Source organism: Ochotona princeps, chromosome 15 (assembly GCF_030435755.1).
Source record: "Ochotona princeps isolate mOchPri1 chromosome 15, mOchPri1.hap1, whole genome shotgun sequence".
Lineage (NCBI taxonomy): Eukaryota > Metazoa > Chordata > Mammalia > Lagomorpha > Ochotonidae > Ochotona > Ochotona princeps.
In genome coordinates, this window is record NC_080846.1 from 14,591,006 (window position 1) to 14,611,286 (window position 20,281).

At 43.8% G+C, this 20,281-nt stretch overlaps 1 protein-coding gene across 1 annotated transcript in view; it reads left to right on the forward strand.

The window, feature by feature from the left end:
• GNPTAB (N-acetylglucosamine-1-phosphate transferase subunits alpha and beta) overlaps nucleotides 1-20,281 on the forward strand; it is a 72,739-nt gene that overhangs the window by 23,098 nt on the left and 29,360 nt on the right. Inside the window, exons 3-7 of the mRNA XM_058673345.1 lie at nucleotides 6,076-6,195; nucleotides 7,018-7,059; nucleotides 9,052-9,257; nucleotides 13,141-13,205; nucleotides 14,835-14,969. Of these exons, the coding sequence (XP_058529328.1) occupies nucleotides 6,076-6,195; nucleotides 7,018-7,059; nucleotides 9,052-9,257; nucleotides 13,141-13,205; nucleotides 14,835-14,969 (568 nt within the window). The remainder of the gene's footprint in view (nucleotides 1-6,075; nucleotides 6,196-7,017; nucleotides 7,060-9,051; nucleotides 9,258-13,140; nucleotides 13,206-14,834; nucleotides 14,970-20,281) is intronic.

Here is a 20,281-nt window from a genome sequence, read left to right on the forward strand (position 1 = left end):
AAGTAAGTGCCTAAGTGGTTTCTGTCCAAGTAGATTTAAAAATACATGCACTAATTATACCGTATGGTACCAAACACCAGTATGGTCTTGAATGACTCAGTGAAAAAAGGCTGACAGTGTTTGAGTTAACCTAAAACTTTATTATTACTTAGTTCCTTTTTTTTTTAGATTTATTTATTTTTATTGGAAAGTTAGATTTTTACAGAGTGAAGGAGGACAGAGAGAAAGATCTTCCATCTGCTGATTCACTTCCCAAGCAGCTGCAATGGCTGGAGCTGAGCTGATCTGAAGCCAGGAGCCAGGAGCTTCTTCCATGTCTCCTACAAGGTCTTCCACGCGGGTGCAGGGTCCCAAGGTTTTGGGCCGTCCGTGACTGTGTTCCTAGGCCACAAGCAGGGAACTGGATGGGAAGTGGAGCTGCCGGGATTTCCACTGGTGCCCATATGGGATCTCAGGTGTGCAAGGCGAGGACTTTAGCCACTAGGCTATCACACCGGGCTTCTCTTACTTTGTTCTTTCAAGTGCCCTAGGTAAGAATGATGTCCCTTCAGTATAGAGTGAATTCTTGGGCCTTACCCTGTTGTAGACAATGAGCTATGATTATCTCCTCTAATAGGGAGAGTCGATAAGTAGCAAAGCAGGGGAATTCTACATCTTAGAATGCCTTACAGTAGCAGTGTTCAAAGATCTTGACACCCTTCAGGGGTTTGTGAAATCAAAACTCTTTAACAAATACTAAAATTATATGTTCTTGCTATGTTGACATTTGAAGGTGTGAAAACAGTAGAGGATAAATTACGTATACGTTGTTTGAGACATAGTATTCTTCACCATCAGGTATTTATAGGGAAATGAAAACTAATTATACTTAAAATATTCATGATGAAAGAAAAATTCAAATAAAAAGAAAGAAGGAAAGAAAATGTTCATGATGAAGCAGTAAAAATTCCTCATGTACTGGGGTGGTTGGGAAACTGTGTGTGGCCTACCTGCCTGTCTCCCTGCTCCTCCCAGAAATGGGAAGAAGAAATGCAAAGCTTGGAAACAATGATTACACCCACTTCTCCCCAAGCCTAGATCCTTCCTACTCTGATCGACAACACAAACATCATATATATATATAAAGAAAAAGGAAACAGAAACAGTAAAAATTATTAGTTTGATTGCGACTTTTGAATGACGAAATGGAAAGTGCACAAAAAAATGTTAGACTTGTGTGGTTGAGTGGCAAGCTTAACCATGGTTCTTTCCATAGGTCACCATTGTGACTCGAAAGGACAGATGACAAAGGATGATTAGATCTGGTTAGTTAGCGGGTTTTTCCTTGACAATGAACAAAGCAACACTGTTATGTGGAGGAAAATAAACAATATTGTTTAATGCGTATCAGAATTTTCTAAAACTTGCTGTTCAGAATTATCAAGACTTTCCTGATTAGATTTGCAGTGTCATCTCTACAATCCACATTTGTGCATTATTATGTAGAGAAATAGTGAACGGTGTTGACATTTGGCATGTCTATAGCTCAGTAATCTAGATAATTAGTCCCTTTTGTAACAGAATCTTGCATGAATAAAACAACCATTCAGAATACAGGAAAGATCAATGCATTTTAATGTAAAAGTAAAAAAACACTAATTAGTATGGCTTCATATTATACATTGTAACTGATATTTGAGAAACTTGTTTTGAATGCAGGTTGGATATCCCTATTCCAAAAATCACAAGTGTTCCAAAATCTAAGATTTTCTGAAGACTTTTTGAAATGATACTGCAAAGAGTTTAAATTTTGGACCATTTTGGATTTTGGATTAGGGATGGTCAACAAGTGAAGACTAAGCAAATGTTGTAAAATATGAAAAACTCCAAAATCTCAGCCCCACACATTTTGCATGAAGGGTAAAGAGTGATTCCCTTGGTCAGGTTTTCTTTGAACTTGGGTTTTCTCCATATACTTCAATCAAGGCAAAATGTAAGGACCGGCATGGTGGCATAGCAAGCTAATCCTGTGCCTGCATCCCATATGGATGCCTGTCCATGTCCTAACTGCTCCACTTCCCATACAGCTTCCCGCTAATAGCCTGGGAAAAAGGTGTAGGATGGCTGCAGTCTCTAGGCCCCTACACCCGCATGGAAGACTCAGAAGCAGCTCCTGGTTCCTGGTTTTGGATCAGCTCGGCTCTGGCTGTTGAAGCCATTTGAGGAGTGAGTCTGTGGATGAAAGACCTCTGTTCCTCTCCCTGCTCTCTCTGTAACTCTGACTTTAAAAACAAAACAAAACAAGCAAAAAAACCATGTAGGGAACATACTGAATGCAGAATATTTGCTTTCTTCAGTTTAGCCAGTCTTTGCAAAGGTTTTCAGAAGTGTAATGCCTCTCTTATCGCTTAATTTTTTTGTTATTTTAGAAAATATATTTACCTTTATTATAGAAGTTATTCTTGTTAGTGTGAAGGTTAATGTTACCTTGAAATGAATTAATAAGTGTTATTTATGGATTTCTTTATTTGTTTAAAAGTCAAAATTACAGAGTAAGGGGGGGGGGAAGGACAGAAACCTCTATGCATTGGCCGCTTGATTTGGGGTGTAGCCAGGCTGCAGCCTGGAGCCCGCATCAGTTCAGGTCTTCTGTATGGGTAGCAGGGACCCCAGAACTTGGGCCGCCATCTGCGCTGTCCCCAAGCACTCAGCAGGAAGATGGATTGAAAGCAGAGCAGCCTACACTTGATCTGACACTCTGGTATCGCTTCTACTTCCTTACTTTTGGTGATGATTAAAGAGTGGGTTATATGAAGTATATGTCGAATACCATAGTGTGCATAGGACATTTTCATTTTATAATGACTTTACCTGAATAAAGAAAAACAATATTTCAGTAATGAGTGAGCATGTCAATACCCAGAGCCAGTGACTTGATTTAATAATCTGCAGGTATGGATGATAGATTAAGTGTGAAAACTCTTCCTGCTGTTTAGTTTTGGGATACTATTTAAATTCTGTATTTTTGTACCTGTTCATAGAGAGTAGAACCAAGGAACTACAGGAGCACTTCCAAAAGTGTGTGGGAAAGTGTCATTAAAAGATGCTTATTTGGCGCAACAAATCTTTGAAATCCATGCCTAGTTTTTGCACAATATGTATCTCCCCATGAACTTTTTGAAATCCGCTTCTATTCAATGGCTTTAATTTATTTAAAAGCAACTAGTGATTAAAATAAGTAGTATCAGTGTCACTTCTGCTTTGGTGATGAGTCAGGCTGAGCTAGTCTTTGAGTCTGAGACGAAGCCTTCCTTCTCACTTAGTGGCCGCATGGTGGTCTGTGGTTGGAATGAAAGCTCAGCCTGTCGCCTGTCAGCGGTCATGTTCAAGATGAGCAACTGACTCACTGCCCTTGTGGAGATCACACAATCTCCATCAGTTTTACAAGAGAGTTAAATTGATCATATAATGTGGCCTTATTAGAGCCACTGTCTATAATACGCTCACATTGCTTTTCTGAATTCAATGTGTCTATGGGTGTCTCTTGATTCTGTTAAAAAGACTTTAGCAGCAAATAATTTCCTTTACAGGAGAACTTCAGAAGATGCAATCCCCCCCACATCCCAAGCTTCTTAAACTTTTTTCTTTTTAAAGTCACTTGGGCAGTATTTTTAAAAATCTAGTTTTAGTCTGAGTGTAGACTCCCTAGGAAAAGGTTGGGAAGGAGATGACCTTGGGTAATTTATATGTTGGCATATGAGATAGGTAGTTTTGCTTGTTTGTTTGTTTGTTTAGTGGAAGATAATGATATACATATATATATATTCTGAAGGAGGGACCAAGTTATTTGCACAACAAACATGTATTAAACCTGTGAGGCAGGCACTGTTTTAGGTCTTTAGGCACAAGGGGAGTGAATAAGGTAGACTGATGGGCCTTGTATAGAGCTGACATTTAGTGAGGCAAGAAAAGTTCAGCCTACATACCAGGAGTCTTCGGAAAGTATATGGAAAAACTTTGTGTGGACTTCAAAAATTTTTGCACAAAAATAAATTTCTCTTCTATGTTCATTTTCCCTTACACATTTGGAAGTACCTTATGTGAATCAGGAGCTTTAGACTTACTGAACAGATATTTTAGGGGGGAAGGCCTAGATGGGGAAGGGTTTGTATACGATCAGAGAAGAGGAAGCATGAACGAAAGAACCTTCTAGGCCAAGAGAAATGTGTGTTCAAAATCATGCAGTTCTGCAGGTTTGTTCACATTCAGGCACAGATACACAATTGAAAGGCTCAGAGTATAAGGTACAGATTTTAAAGTTTAGACTTTGTTCTCCAGATTATAGTGACCACTTGACGAGAGAGTTGGCAGGTGCACAGCCCTTACACCTAAGGTGCATAGAGATGCCTCATTTCCCTGGTGAAGCTCTGCACCCCCTGCTTCCTCATTAACCTTTGTCTCTTCTTGTGCCCATCTCTGCTCCCTTCCTGCCTGGCGGATGTAGTTGCTGGTTTCTTGGATAAGCCAGATGTGTGTGTGCCTCCATGTATTCGCATGTGGTGTTCCCTCTCTCTGGGCTATTCGTCTCCAGTTACCCACCTGGTTCATTGCTCCACTTCCTGCACGCCTTTGCTGAAATGCCACCTCGATAAGGCCATCTCTGATGTCCTTACTCTGTTTAAAACTGACTCTGCAGTAGACACGTCTTATCCCTATTTTCTACTTTTTTCCTTCATAACGTTTAATATCATTTGACTGTAAATATTTATTTGGTTTATTTCTTATTTTCACTCTTGCAGAATGCAAGCTCTGTGAAGGCACATCTTTGAATTTTGTTGTGTTTTTGCTGTGTTTCCAATACCCACAGCAATGCCTACCACATTTTGAGTGCTCAGTAAATACTGATTCGCTGAGTGGAAAAATTCCCCTGTGTTTGGTCATCTCAGTCATGTTTAATAAAGCTAGAGGTGGTTGTCACTTCCATTTATTTTTCCACCACACTACATTTACTTTTCCCCATGAGATGATTAGTCTTGCATTGAGTAATATGGTTGCAGCGAAAAGGTCAACCGTTTGACTCAGTTGTGAGTATAAAATGTGGCTAAACTTTGATTCTTGGCTAAAAACAAAACAGAAAGCTGCACAGCTTCTTGCTAAGTATCAAACTCAAACTGCTCCAAATTAATAGGAGAATCCAAGTGTATACTTGACCTCTGGTATCATAGGGCATTAGGTGACACTAGGTGACATTCGGTCCAGCCAGAGCAAGCCCCACAGACAGGTAGATTTCTGGTAAGTCAGTGAGGGAAGAGAAGAATGCTGTTGGTGGAGGTAAAACCTGAATAAAAATGCTGTTGTGAGACTTAAATGGCAAACTTAAGAGTTGACTATATATTCTGAAGATAAGATATAAAAGAGATCCTATACATAGCATGTGTAGGATTTTGTTCATAATGTCTTGCATACATTATATACTCTTCAGCAACTATTTCCTGGGCACCCAGTAGGTGCTCTAGCATTCTGCTAATTATACAGGGAACAAAGTGGAGGAGCTACTTGCTTTGGAGCTTGCAGTCTAGGCAAGGGGCACTGTGACAGTGTAGGCAACAAGTTGTGAATTATTTTCTATGTTGGGTGATAAAGGCTATGAAGAAAGGGAAAAGCAGAATCAAGAGGACGAGGAGGGCCTGGGTTGGGGAGGCAGGACGTAAGCAGGCTGCAGCTTCATCATGGTAACTTGTTCTCTAACCTTCTAATTTATTTTTTATGTTTGGTTGCTGTGTTTCCCGCAATTTGTATAGTTTTACCAAGCTTGCAGACCCCTGCCCATAGAGTTTTCTAAATGGAGCAATCAGCTTCGTTATAGGTTGGTTATGAGGATCAGATTATATGGAGTGTCTGGATTATTACAGCTCATAGTGAAGGTACTTCACACGTATTAGTTCCTTCCACCAGCTCTGGTTTGAAACTGTGCATTCTGTGATATATGCAATGGTCAGGTTATCCTTTCATTGATTTTCCATAACCTCTGCATTTAAAGCCTGCTTTTATTTGGAAAAATGTATTTGAGCCGGAGGATTTGTGGGTTTCCCGTAGGCTCTGTCTGCCCATGCCAATCGATGTGGTTTATACCTGGGTGAATGGCACAGATGTTGAACTACTGAAGGAACTGCAGCAGGTCAGAGAACAGATGGAAGAAGAGCAGAAAGCGATGAGGTAAAACTGAATTTTTCAAAAATGAACTACACACACATACTGTGAAGGCAAGTGTACTTCGAAAAGCATGGGTGATTTTAACAGTGCTGTCGTGACAAAACTCCACCTCAGATCCATGCCGTTATGAGACTGAGGCAGTCTGACCATCTGATTCTTGTATCTTGGTGCTCAAGAAGGACTCAGCCGCTCAAGCCAGCTGTGGGCCTCATTTTCTTGTAGGCTGTTTTACGCACCTGCTGCTCTACTGATGGCTTGGTCTCCAAATGGTCTAAAAGTGGGGGAGCTGCCTGATGGGGCCCCAGGCTTCATGCTCACTCTGTCTGAGTCCCAGATTTAATCTCTTTTGAGTTAAGCTTTATTATATAAAATAGCTTCATAGTTTTCCTTCGAAAACTAAAATTGGCATACACAGTTGTTACAATAAGTATTCTCTTTACTGCTTTCTGTGTCAGATCATAGATTATGAAGTTAGAAACTTAGACACTTCTTCCTTGATGTATGATCTTAGTCATGGTATTTGCTTTGTCTGGTATAGTGAACTTATGGGTCCCTGACCAGTCGCTACAGGTGTTTTCCAGCTGACGCTGTAACAAGTGATTAGGACCCTGTTAGATCAAACAGCCTGGCACATGTTTTATCAACTTGGTTGCAGTGGGTACAGTGTCGCTGACAGTATTTCTTTGGAATGTGATTTATTATGTACTTTAGCTATTATAAGCATCTACCACTCTGGTAATTACAATGGGGTAACCAACAACATTGAAAAATTGGTTTTGGCACTAGATCATACATATGATATGAATGCTATTTCTTTTTTGTTAGAGAAATCCTTGGAAGGAATACAACAGAACCCACTAAAAAGAGGTAAGTATTTTGATGTCCTCTCAACAAAAATGGAAGTGCTCAAGTGAAAATTTCAAATTACTGCTATTTTTGTTTTGTTGTAGTTTGCATTTATTCTGTTGCCTGTATTTATTTCTATTCTGCTAGTTTAAAAAAAATTTTTTTTTAAATATTTATTTTTATTGGAAAGTCAGATATACAGAGAGGAGGAAAGACAGAGAGAAAGATCTTCCGTCTGATGATTCACTCCCTAAGTGGCTGCAACGGCCAGAGATGAGGTGATCTGAAGCCAGGAGCCAGGAACTTCTTCTGGGTCTCCTTCACGGGTGCAGGGTCCCAAGGCTTTGGGCCATCCTCGACTGCTTCCCCAGGTCACAAGCAGGGAGCTAGATGGGAAGTGGGGCTGCCGGGGTTAGAACTGGCGCCCATATGGGATCCAGGCATGTTCAAGGCGAGGACTTTAGCTGCTAGGCCATGCCGCCGGGCCCTGTGTTACATAAATTTTTAAATTATACTGATGTTAATGCTGTTTTTTAAAAATGATTTCTAAATTATTTAAATAAAATAATATTATAGCTTTACAGGAAAGGTTGCTTGGCAAGTGAAAAGGAAAAGCTTTCATACTCCTGTAACCCCCATTCAACTGTTATTATCATCAGTTTTGTCATTACATGCATATTTTCACCATCATAGTATATAATCATTGTATTATAATTTTATATAATCATAAATATTTCAGCTCTGATACCTAAGCTTCATGCTTCATACCTTTCCATCTTTTTTTTTTTTTTAATTTACTTATTTTTACTTGAAAGTCAAATTTACAGAGAGGGAGAGGCAGGCAGAAAGATCTTCCATCTGCTGCTTTGCTGCCTAATTGGCTGCCATGGCCAGAGCTGGCCTGGTCTGAAGCTGGGAGCAAGAAGCTAGCAGCTTCCTCTGGGTCTCCCAGGTGGGTACGGGAGCTCAAGGACTTTCCTGGGTCATTAGCAAGAAGCTGAATTCAAGTGTAGCAGCCAGAATATGAACCAGTTCCCGTATGGAATGCTAGTGCTGTTGGTGGAGGATTAATTTGCTATGCCACCGTGCCAGCCCCAGTACTTTCCTATCTTAGTAGTTTGGTAATCTGTAAAGTGGCTGTGCTTGATTGCTTAATTGACCGAGTGTTGAGCATTTCAGTATTTTCACTATTGTAAATATTTTGTGATATTTTATTTGAGCCTGTAAGCATTTTCTGTATGTGGGTTTGTTTTTCCTGCTTCTTTTTCCTACTTGGACTAGATACCTGAAAGTAAGATTACAGAGGAAGGAACATATGTATGTTTTTGTGAGTCAGAATAAGTAGATTTGGGTCATACATGTAATATGTGTCTTACCAGATTGCTCCGTGAAGGAGTTCGACAGCAGCAGAGTTTGTAAGGAATAGGTTAGTTGCACCTGACAGTCATTTCTCGAGGGGTGGTGATGTAGTAACCACAAGTTGCTGCTGTGTTGTCTGCTTTTGCATTCCTTTCATTCTTAAGGAAGCTGAACAATGTTGTATAATTAGACCAGTTGTACTTCGCACTTTGTGAACATTTTAGCTGTGTCCTCTGCCCATGAATTTGTCCAAGGAATGCTCATTCTAGGTATTTTTATATTCAGAAAGAAATATTTCATTTAAGTGTAGCAAATACTTTGCTCAGAGTCTACCTTTATTGACGTTCTGAGTAATCTTTTAAAATGTTGGTAGTGAACTGCTTAATTTCTTGGGTACTTTTGAGTTATTAGTTTTTGGCAGCAATGTTTATTTATTAAAATGAGTTTGAAAGGTCTGTCGTCAATAATTTTATACCATACTTGCCCAGTTTACTAAATCTTTAATAGGGAGATAAAATTTCTCAAATTACTGTGATTTTTTTAATAGGCTGTAGAAAAGGATCTGTGGTATCCACTTTAGTGTTATCAATAGACTTTTCATTGTTGATTGGATTTCAAGAATGCGGCTGTGAGCGTGTTGGTGCTTCTTTCCAGTGAGAAGCAGTTGGAATGCCTGCTGACACACTGCATCAAGGTGCCGATGCTGGTCCTGGACCCGGCCCTGCCAGCCAACAGCACCCTCAAGGACCTGCCATCGCTTCATCCTTCTTTCCATTCTGCCAGTGACGTGTTTAATGTTGCAAAACCCAAAAACCCTTCTACTAATGTCTCAGTTATTGTTTTCGACAGTGCTAAGGATGGTAAGATATTCTTATGAATATTTAAAATAAAATTGGGGGGGTTGAATAACACAGTTGTAAATGAAATGGAGATGATTCACTTTGAAAGAATTGTGTGGACCTCTGGTGTAGCAGTTTGGATGCTGCGGGAGGCACCTGTACCCCATGTTGGAGTACCTGGGTTTAACTCCCATTTTGACTTCTGATCATGGAAGGCAGTGATGATGGCTTACACTGTTGGCTCCCTACCACCCCCGTGGGGGTCTTAGGGAAGTTCTCAGTCCTGGCTTTGGCCTGACCCAGTCCTGGTTGTTGCACACATTTGGGGACTAAACCAGTGGATGGGAGATCAGTGTCTTCGAATCTCTCTCTCACTCTGTTTTTCAAGTAAAAACAGTTGATTCCTGCCCTGAAAAACATGAAGAGATATCTGATGAGTTAAAAACACGCAGGAAGACAAACGGCTGTCCTGGTATGCTCTCACTTTCGGCAAGGATGGCATGTATTTTACTCCGTGTAATACACAGCTACGCCTTCCTGTGCTGTGGAGAGGACCTTGGCTCCGCGATATTCTGCAAGCTCTTTTTCTGTCGTAGCACTCTTCAACAAGGTCGTTTCCTGGTTCAGGCAGATCATCCCTTGAACATTCTCGCTTTGTTTTCAGAATCATCTGTTTGATACTGCTGTTGTAGACTCAGTGTTTTTGTTGCCCTAATCCAAGTGTTGAAATCCTAACTGCAGTGGTGGTGTGAGGAGGTAGGGCCTTTGGGAGGAGTTGGACTGTGAAGGCAGCGCCCTCGTGAATGGGGCTAGTGCCCGATCAGAGGGGCCCTGGTAGATCTGCTCTGCACCGGGGAGAAGAGCCCCTCCCCGGGCTGGCTGGCTGGCACCCTCATCTTCATGACAGCCTCCAGACATGTCGGAAATGTCTGTACACACTAGGACTTCTAGTGTTTATAAGATAAATGATTTCTGTGTCTATGCATGTGTAGCAAATGATTTGGCCAGATAGTGAAATTAAAGTTTTAATTCCTGGTATAAAACTGCCTCCCTGTCCTGAGGGTAGCTGTGAGCCTGTGTCTTTGCTCTGGCCTCTTGTCTTTTTCACTCCTTCTTGGTACAGAACAGCTCCACATGGAGGCTACGTGGCATTTACTTGTGGAACATGAAAGCTGTCACGTGGCTTTCACATCCCTGAGTTCGGTTCCCAGGCTTGCATTCTGACAGGGCCATACCGCTCATCTGAAATCTCTGACCCCTTCTTATTTTTTTTTTTTTTTACCGCCTTCACTAATAATTAACCTCATCCCGTTACCTGCTTTGGTTTCTGGCAAATAATTCTTAGAATCTTTCCTTACTCATCCCTTTCTTCTCCAGCAGTCCAAATTCCTCCAAGCAGACTCCAGTAATACAGTCCTGCCTGTCTGTTTGCCTGTGAAGTTCTGCTCAGTCTGTTTAACACACAGCTCTCAACTATGAGTCTGAAACCTCTCATCTTGTTGGCTTATTCCCTACTGGAAGAGACTGAAAGTGGTAGTGTGCTTTCGACAGGGCCACAGACCCCTTCTCCTGGTGTTGCAGCTGCAATGGCCTGAGCTTTGCCAGTTGACCCCACCGCCCTGCACACGGCTCTTCTGCAGCCGCGCATGTCTCCACACACGCATGGCCGAGCCTTGGTCAGTGCCATGCGTCTCCTTACCTCCTCCATTCTTGCCAGCCAAGCTCAGATTCTTTCTCCTGCCTGAATCTCCCGCAGCCTGTACATTCCCTGGAGCTTTATTTTGTTTTCCTGCATTTCTGTACTACTTGCCGTCTAACTCATCACTAAAGTTTTGATTGCGTAGGATCTTATGGTGTTCTTTTATAATTATTTTGTTGAGCAAAACCCTTGTCACTCAGTAGTTTCTATTATGGACATAGTGCTGGCTCCCTGGTTGTTGTTTTTAGCTTGGAAGGAAGCTCTAACCTTCTGAGTCTGGAGACCTCTCACTTCACGTTGTCGGTCTGTTCCTGAACTGCTTGGTACTTCAGCGGTGAACAAGGCAACCCGCACAGTCTAGGCCTGTCACTTCTCAGTGGAGTGGTTGCTCTGGTCTACCTTATAAACCCCTCGATTTATAGGAAATGATTTCCTCCTGTGGTCATTTATCTTCCCTCTGGACTAAATTGACTTACAGAAGGAGGTACACACTGCCTCCTTGTGACTGTCTCACACTGGTCAAGGCCGCACCCCTCTGCTGGTGTAGAGTTAATGGGTTCCCTCTTCCTGATGGCATTTCTTTTCCATTCTTGCTCCTTTAGCTGTTTCTCTGGGGCTTGTCTGTGTCCTGGGTTGCCTTTGTCACATTTCTCTCCACGTGTGTGTGCTGGGAGTGAGCATACTCTTTTGGTGTATGGTTCTGTCTCCAGGGAGAACAGCACTAAGTGCCAGTCATGCAGCAAGTGTTTGTAAGGGGCCACTGTGAATGAGAATACTGCAGCGGGCAGACTGGCAGACAGCTCTGCCCTCGTCAAGACATGCAGCACTACAAACAGCCAAGTTACACAGCTTGTTGAAGTCCATTGGGGACAAGCTGAGGGGGGGGAACAGGAGGGCGTAAAGGAGACACCAGCATGAATATTTTGGGAAGGCGTGACTGGGCACGTAGAACGGCTGGTACAGAGTTCCTGAGGCTGCAGTGCGGCTGGCGTGTTTGAAGGAGGTCAAGGAGATTGGTACATCTGGAACGGAGTGAACAGAGCAGTGAGAGGCCAGGGATGAGCCTGGGAGATTACGGGGCACCAGAGGTAGAGGTTCGGTAGCCAAGACAAGGACTGTGACTTCAGAGTGTAATGAGAAGTCACGTGACCTGATTTGTGTTCCTAAGGATCAGCCTGCCTGCTACGGTGGGAACAGACCAGGAAAGTCCAGAGTCAAAGCCGGCTAGGTAAGAGGGAAGGGGACTGAGCATAGGGGCGTGCAGTGAAACGGTAAGTATTTGGAGTCCTAGCGTTTTGAAGGTCAGCCCAACAGTGTTCACTGATAAGTTGATGCTTGGGAACAATCAGTTTTCTTATTATAAATACCCCATCTCTGCTTGTTTTCAAAATTTAATTAATTTTTATTGGAAAGTCAGATTTACAGAGAGAAGAAGAGGCAGGGAGGAAGATCTTCTATTCGCTGTTTCACTCCCAAAGTGGCTGCAACGTCCAGAACTGAGCTAATCTAAAGCCAGGAGCCAGGAACTTCTTCCAGGTCTCCCATGCAGGTGCAGGGTCCCAAGACTTTGAGCTGTCCTTGACTGCTTTCCCAGGCCACAAGCAGGGAGATGAATGGGGAGTGGAGCTGCCGGGATTAGAACCGGTGGACATATGGGATCCTGGCACTTGCAGCGTGAGGACTGTAGCCACTAAGCTGCTGCGCTGGGCCCCGGCATTTATGTCTAAAAGCACACACACACACACACACACACACACACACACACACACACAAAAACAGTGGAAATTTAGCACTCTGTTACCTCACTGAACTCATGGTCAACTGAAGCTAAGACTTTTTTTTTTTAATAAAGTACATACTGCTAGTAATTAAATTTCTCTTTAAAATAAATATTTAGGGCCAAACATATCAGTATTTCTGTGATTTCTGTCATCCTGTCATTTCCTTCTTGGAGACTAGCTTCAATTTGACTCCTTCCACAAAGCATCCCGTGTTTCTGCTACCTGCACAAAGCTCTCTTTCGCCACTGCAAAACGTACTGTTTAATTGTGCCCTGGTTTATATTGTTTCCCCTTTATTGCATGGGTTAATTTTGTCTCTCACAGCTTCCTTTCTTTTGAGACTTTGTGCATAGCTGAATGACTCTAAATATCCTGCTAAGTATGTATTTAAAATCTGCTTGTTGACTGCGTGTTTTTCTTGTAGTTGAAGATGCCTACACTGGACTGTTGAAACGAAACAGCAGACAGGCAGTTTGGAGGGGCCACTTGGTAAATCATTTTACATTTAACTTTTTCTGCATAGGTCTAGAGTAAATGTATGAAGGATAAAGGTTTTCCCATGAAGCTCATTTTAAAGCACTCTATGTATTTCTAATTAAGAAATTATATGTGTTTGTGGGAAACCATGTGATGTGTTAATATATGTGAATATTGTGTCATGTTAAAGTGTGCCTATCTGTCTCCTCAAATATGTACGTTTTTCTTTTTTTTTTTTTTTTTTTTTTTTTTTTTTTTTTAATATTCATTTATTCATTAATTACATTGCATTACATGACACAATTTCATAGGTACTGGGATTCCCCCCCTTCACCCCAAACCCTTCCCCCATCATGAATTCCTTCACCTTGATGCATAACCACAGCTCAAGTTCCATTGAGATTCCCTAATTAAAAGTTTACACCATACAGAGTCCAGCATCCCACTTGTCCAGTTCAAGTTCAACCGCCTCTTAGGGAGGCCCTCTCAGGTTTGTAGGCAAAGCCAGCAGAGCGTCACCTCGATCAATTAGAAGCACCAACATATCATCAGCAACAGTCCAGGTATGATGAGGCTGGTGCAGAGTCCACTGATTGACATAGTCCGTCTTAGGGTTTCCCCTTGTCCAGTTTTCCGCTGCAAGCATAAAGCTGAGGTGGTTGATTCATCTACTCCATTTTCCATCTTTTTTTGATTAATGCTTTGATTCCTCCATTTTGTTCAGGGGAATCCCCCTAAAAAAAACTTTGAGGCATTCCCAGTCCAGGATCCTACATGTACTACTAGTAAGCACAGTGCCCGCCACCGTCCATCACTCCGATCAGCTGATGGTTTTAACCCCTGGGTTGGTTCTCTTCTGAGCCCCGACCTCTATTGGAACCAATGAGTATCGCATCTCTCCCCTGCTCTGCCCATCACACTCTTGTCCCTCACCTAAACCAGTGGGAGGAGTGCTGGTCGGGTGTTGCATTCCCTGCTAGCACAGGCCATTTCACCTTGGCATTTTGTGTTTTGTACTGTTTTTTTGTTTTTTTGTTTTTTTTTTTTTATCGCAACCAAACACGGCCAGGCCCCCACACAGTTTCAGCACTTGGGCTTGCCAGTGGATGACGTGAACCGACTCAGCCTGGTCTGCCCCAACCCGAGCCAAGTGTATTCCAGTGGGTCACATTCCAAAGCCTCTTCTGGGTTATTTACCTCCATGCTTCTTGCGTTTATTTGTAGAGTCAGTGTCCTGTCAGAGGATCTGTTCAGGTTCCTCCCTCCGACTCCTTCATGGTGTCGGGCTTCACGCATTCCAGCAGGTCCTTCGGCCAGCACCACTCTTCAATCCGTTCTGGTTCCTGCTGCGCAGGTGGTGGAAAGCTTGGCTGTGTTAGGCTGGAATCGTGGCAGGGACCCTCGCACCTGGGCCGCATGGCGGCCCGGGGCCTATGTACGTTTTTCTTGTGGTGGAGAGATTGCTTCAATGTTTACTTGTTCCTGTAAGATGAAGTTATTAACTTTAACGATTGTTGAGTCATCGTGGCCTCCTTACTTGGAAGCTTGTATGGTGTGGTGCGGCTTGTTTTCTCAGCTGGAAGTTCTCGCTGCTTTTGCGATGTGGGACATGACTTGGGCTTTTTCCTCCCTCGCTTATAGACGACAGATAAAGAAGTCCCCGGCTTAGTACTAATGCAAGATCTGGCTTTCCTAAGTGGATTTCCTCCAACATTCAAGGAAACAAGTCAACTGAGAACAAAACTGCCAGAAAATCTTTCTTCTAAAATTAAGCTGGTAAGAACATAGAAGCACCAGTGTGGCGTGTTCCAGGGAATGCGTGGCCCACTCGTGTGGCTGACCTTGTTCAAGGAATAGCTGAGAGGCAAAGGGTGACTCATCTGTCATGATAGGTTATCACAAAGGTGGCTCTTTATAGAATGGCCTTATTGCTTACTCCTAATTTGGGTAAAACTCATAAGAGTCTTACTTGATGTGCTGGCTTTTTAGAGCAGAGTTCATTTGTTTAACAAATCAATTCTTGTGAAGTGAATCTTTTATTCACTGCTAATTGAAGTTGATGTATTTAGAATTTATACTTACTAACCTTTCAGGGATGATCGTGGGTGCCATCTGTTAGAGTTGCCTTTTGAGGTTTCTGTTTCAGTTAACGGTTTCTGCCCGCTGGTTTGCTCCTCAAATAGCTGCCGTGCCTAGGCTGTGCCATGCCAAAACCATGAGGCTGGGATGCATCCTGATCTCGTCCGTGGGTGGCAGGGCCCAGGCATTTGGCTCATCTTCTGCTCAGACATTAAGGTGTGTTTCCAGACATTCACAGGGCACTGGATTGGAAGTGGTGCATCTGGGACTTAAACCAGCACTCAAGGGATGCATCCACAGGCAGCAGTTGAACTCACTGTGCCACAATGCCAACCTGTTTTCTTGAGTTTATAGTGAAATGGTCTTTGCATCTGCCACCGAGTCAGGTCATCTGGAACCTTTTCCCTCCTGTTGTGCTTTACTAAATAACTTGAGGGATGGGAGGAGGAGACGGGATGGTAGTGGGTGAGCTGCCAGAAAGGGAGTTCTTATCAGCTCCTGCTTCAGTTGTATGCTGTGCAAAAGTTCCTTTTAATGTGTTTCTTTTTTTTTTTTTTAAGATTTATTTTATTTTCATCACAAAGTCAGATACACAGAGAGGAGGAGAGGCAGAGAGGAAAATCTTCTGTCTAATGATTCACTCCCAAAGTGACCACAACGGCCAGAGCTGTGCCGATCCGAAGCCAGGAGCCAAACTTCTTCCTGGTTTCCCACGCGGGTACAGAGTCTCAAGACGTTGGGCTGTTCTTGACTGCTTTCCCAGGCCACAAGCAGGGAGCTGGATGGGAAGTGGGGCTGCCGGAATAAGAACCAGCACCCATATGGGATCCCGGGGCATTCAAGGCGAGGGCTTTAGCCTCTAGGCCACGGCACTGGGACCTTAATGTGTTTCTTTTCCACCATGAGTATTTTCACTTTGTAACACAGTGGTAATGCTAATGACAGTTTGTATTTTCCTCCTTTATTTTATTTTGAAGTAGTATTAGGGTAAATATTTTTCTTACTCTTCATTTGTTTTAAAATAAATATCTCCTCTCTTTCCGTAAGTTATTTTCAGTATTTAGTAGCGCAGATAAAACCATGGATTAGTCTCTGTTTCAGCCAAAGTTTGTTAGGCTCTGGGTTTTGAATATTACGCCAAGAATTATACCCTCGGGTTTGTCTGTATTCAGCTCAACTTTCTTACACAGAACGAACAGCAGTCTTGACTCTGTTCATGTCATTTTCTTTTTTTTTTTTTTTTTAAGATTTATTCATTTTATTACAGCCAGATATACACAAAGGAGGAGAGACAGAGAGGAAGATCTTCCGTCCGATGATTCACTCCCCAAGTGAGCCGCAACGGGCCGATGCGCGCCGATCGGACGCTGGGAACCTGGAACCTCTTCCGGGTCTCCCACGCGGGTGCAGTGTCCCAATGCATTGGGCTGTCCTCGACTGCTTTCCCAGGCCACAAGCAGGGAGCTAGATGGGAAGTGGAGCTGCCGGGATTAGAACCGGCGCCCATATGAGATCCCGGGGCTTTCAAGGCGAGGACTTTAGCCGCTAGGCCATGCCGCCGGGCCCTAGAATATATTTTTAAAAGAAGGAAAGTTCATTCCACTTCCCAGTTCTCTATACTTTGGGAATATCGCACGTTTCTTGGGCCTGCTACAGTTGTTCACTAGCGCTGTCTGCTGTTGATGTGCTAGTGGCAGACTGGTGTGAGCTGCCGGAAAATGCCAGTTTCATGTAGCAGTCTGCTGTAAACTCCTTTTGGGTAGCGTGGTGTGCAGTGTTTGTAGTCCTGGTAGAATGGGTGTTAGCTTGATCTGACAAGGAGCCCAGGCAGGCCCCAGCCATGGTAATACACCTTCCCACAGTTCCTTCACCCACGAGGTTGATTTGGATTTCCAGGCTCATCTTTGTGACACCCTCCCAGGTGTCAAGGTCATCGTCCATTTATTGCAGGTTGTTTTCACATTCAGAGAGCAGGATTCGTGATTTGATGAAAACACAAAAAGAGGAGGAGCAGCTGTCAGCATGTGACTCTCCTGCCTTAGGCTTTACTTCCTGGATCTAATGAGTGGAAGCTTCCTACCACTAGGTTCCTGATTCATTTAGATAATGAGCACTTATTAAATATTTCCTATGTGCCAGGGTTTGTGTCAGCAACAACTGAGTGGATAAAAGCACTTTAAATTATTTTGACCCAAGACCAGCTCCAAATAAGGGTTTGCACAAAGTGTACAGGAACATTCAGACTCTTAAGTGTGCTGATGGACATGGCAGGCTTATGCAGAATAGCAAGACTTTTAGCACGGTCCCAAACGGAACTACCCGTCTTTCAGCCCCAAAGTGAGTAAGATCATTTCAAGCAGATGAAACAGCCTGAGCAAGGGGCTGGAGGCTTAAAGTAATTGTTGGGCCCAGTGTGGTAGCCTAGTGGCTAAAGTCCTCACTTTGTAAGTGCCAGGATCCCGTATGGGCGCTGGTTAGCACCCGGATTCTCTGCTTCCCATCCAGCTCCCTCTTGTGGCCTGGGAAAGCAGTTGAGGACGGCCCAAAGCCTTGGGACCCTGCACCAGCACAAGAGACCAGGAGGAAGCTCCTGTGTTCAGATTGGTTCAGCTCTGGCCATTGTGGCCAGATGGAAGATCTCCTCTCTGTAAATCTGATTTTCCAATAAAAATAAATATATATTAAAAAAAACCAAATGAATTGTCGTTTGCAGAGAGCCAAGGCAACAGTTCCTATTATCCAGAACACAAGTAGGGGTTCAGGCAAGTTGGATTGAGAAGGTTTCCATCGAGGAGGCACTTTATGGCGGAGGCAGGTGAGGAGACAGGAGGACCCAGTGTGATCTGTGCCGATGGTCATGTAGTAGATGTTAGAAAAGAGGCTGGAGATAGGAGAGCCAGTTCAGCCTTCACTGCCACAGCCCAGAAAGATGACCATTCCAGTAGTGCCTTGCAAGCAGAATGGTTCCAGAAACATCTGAAAGAGAGACTCAACCTCACTTGGCGACATATATGGGAAGAGGGACGGGGGAATGAAAGAGGAAGTAGATGCTTCCAGTGAAGATGGGGGTGGTGACATTGGCCACACTCACAGCTTTAGCGCAAAAAGCAGGTCTCGGAGGAAGGAAGCTGGCAGATCCCTGGGGGGTGTGTTGCGTGGCGTGGGGGAGGAGGCCGTTGGTCAGGCACTGACCTGAGCAGCTGGGAAGACCTGAAGAGCCAACTTGTTCTGCCCTCCCAGGTTCCCAGAGAGGCCTGGGTGAAGCCTGCCACCCTGCAGGGCTCAGCTATGGCCCACAGGCAAGAATATCTCAGAGCAGGTCCCTTCGGGCCCTATCAGTTACTGGTATTTCAGGAACTACTCTGCTGTGGCAAGGGGCAAGGGAACTGTGCCTGACAATGGACAGTACCTTCCTTAGCAGGTAAAGGGAAACGCCCTCAGTAGTGGGCTTATTCAGGTGACTCACTCGAGACTTTTGGTACCTGGGGTTTTCCTTCTTTCTTTCTTCTTCTTCTTCTTCTTTTTTTTAATACCTGAGAAGGGACTTAGGATTTGGAAAAATGGTTCATTGGTAAGGCAGTGGGTTTGAATTCATAAACACCCACATGTTGACTTTAATCTTATAAATCAGTTTTTATTGTGACATGCCTGATTAGTTCATTGCCCTCTAATATATCTGTCGGTAGGATTTTTGTGTAGGACACAGAATTTAATCTTTTGATAAATTTATCTATTCGTTTGTATTTTCAGGTCATTCCAAATCATTGTTTATGCTTAGCTATTCTGTTCAAATAGTTTTTAAATTGCTGTTTGGGTTTGTGTTCCCGTTCGCTTCTTTAACGTATGTTAGTGCAGGTGGCCCTCAGTCAGGTCTGACCCTAGGTTAATTGGGTGGCAGTACCGGCCACGTGGCTGTGCTAACGCAGGGAGCCACAGCTGCTCTCCTTGTTACTGACGGGCACATCCTGGAAGCTGGCTGTGTGCCATGTCAGGTGTTCAGGGGTAGCTCCTGAAGACAGCATCCAGACTTCAGACTTGGCATCTAGCGACCGGAAAGGTCTGTGTGCCCCAGAGGTGTGCGTGCAGTTTCCAAAAGAAAGAGTGCATTGTGCCTGGAAGGTCTAAAGGCTTTATTGAGACAGGAAGGATAGTGCAGGATGAGAATAGCGTATTGTCCTTTTAAAACATTTTATTTATTTACTTATTTATTTTATTTTTATTGGAAAGTCAGATATACAGAGAGGAGGAGAGACAGAGAAGAATATCTTCTGTCCAATGGTTCACTCCCCAAGTGACCGCAATGGCCGGTGCTGTGCCGATCTGAAGCCAGGAGTTCTTCTGGGTCTCCTACGCGAGTGCAGGGTCCCAAGGCCTTGGGCCCTCCTCGACTGCTTTCCCAGGCCACAAGCAGGGAGCTGGATGGGAAGTGGAGCTGCTGGGATTAGAACCGGCGCCCATGTAGGATCCCGGGTGTGTTCAAGGTGAGGACTTTAGCTGCTAGGCCACGCCGCCAGGCCCTACACTGCCTTTTTAATAAAGGTTTATTTATTTGTTTATCTGCTTGAAACGCAGAGTGAGAAAGAGAGATCCCTCCCATTTCGTGGTTTATTCCCCCAGAGCCTACAACAATCAGGACATGTAGGTTCAAGTCAGGAGCCTGTTACCCCACTGCATGCCTTAGAATCCCAGAATGCACAGCAGTGTGAGAGTGGGGCAGCCAGAGCTGGAACTACACTCCAACATGGCATGTGGGTGTGCCAAGTGATCGTTTAACCGGCTACCCCATAACCACCCACTTCTTCTTGGGGTTGCTAATGTGTAGAGGTGTGTCCTAGGTGAGAAATCTAGATTATGTTCTTAGTGACTGCAAAACAGTTTTTCACTCAAGCTACATGTCTGTTGTGGGTTAGCCGAGAGTAGGTACAATTCGGAGAATTCAGATGAAGAATACAGGAGTGCGCTGCCACCTGGTGGCTAACAGAGGGCATGTCCTCACCCTTCTAACCACT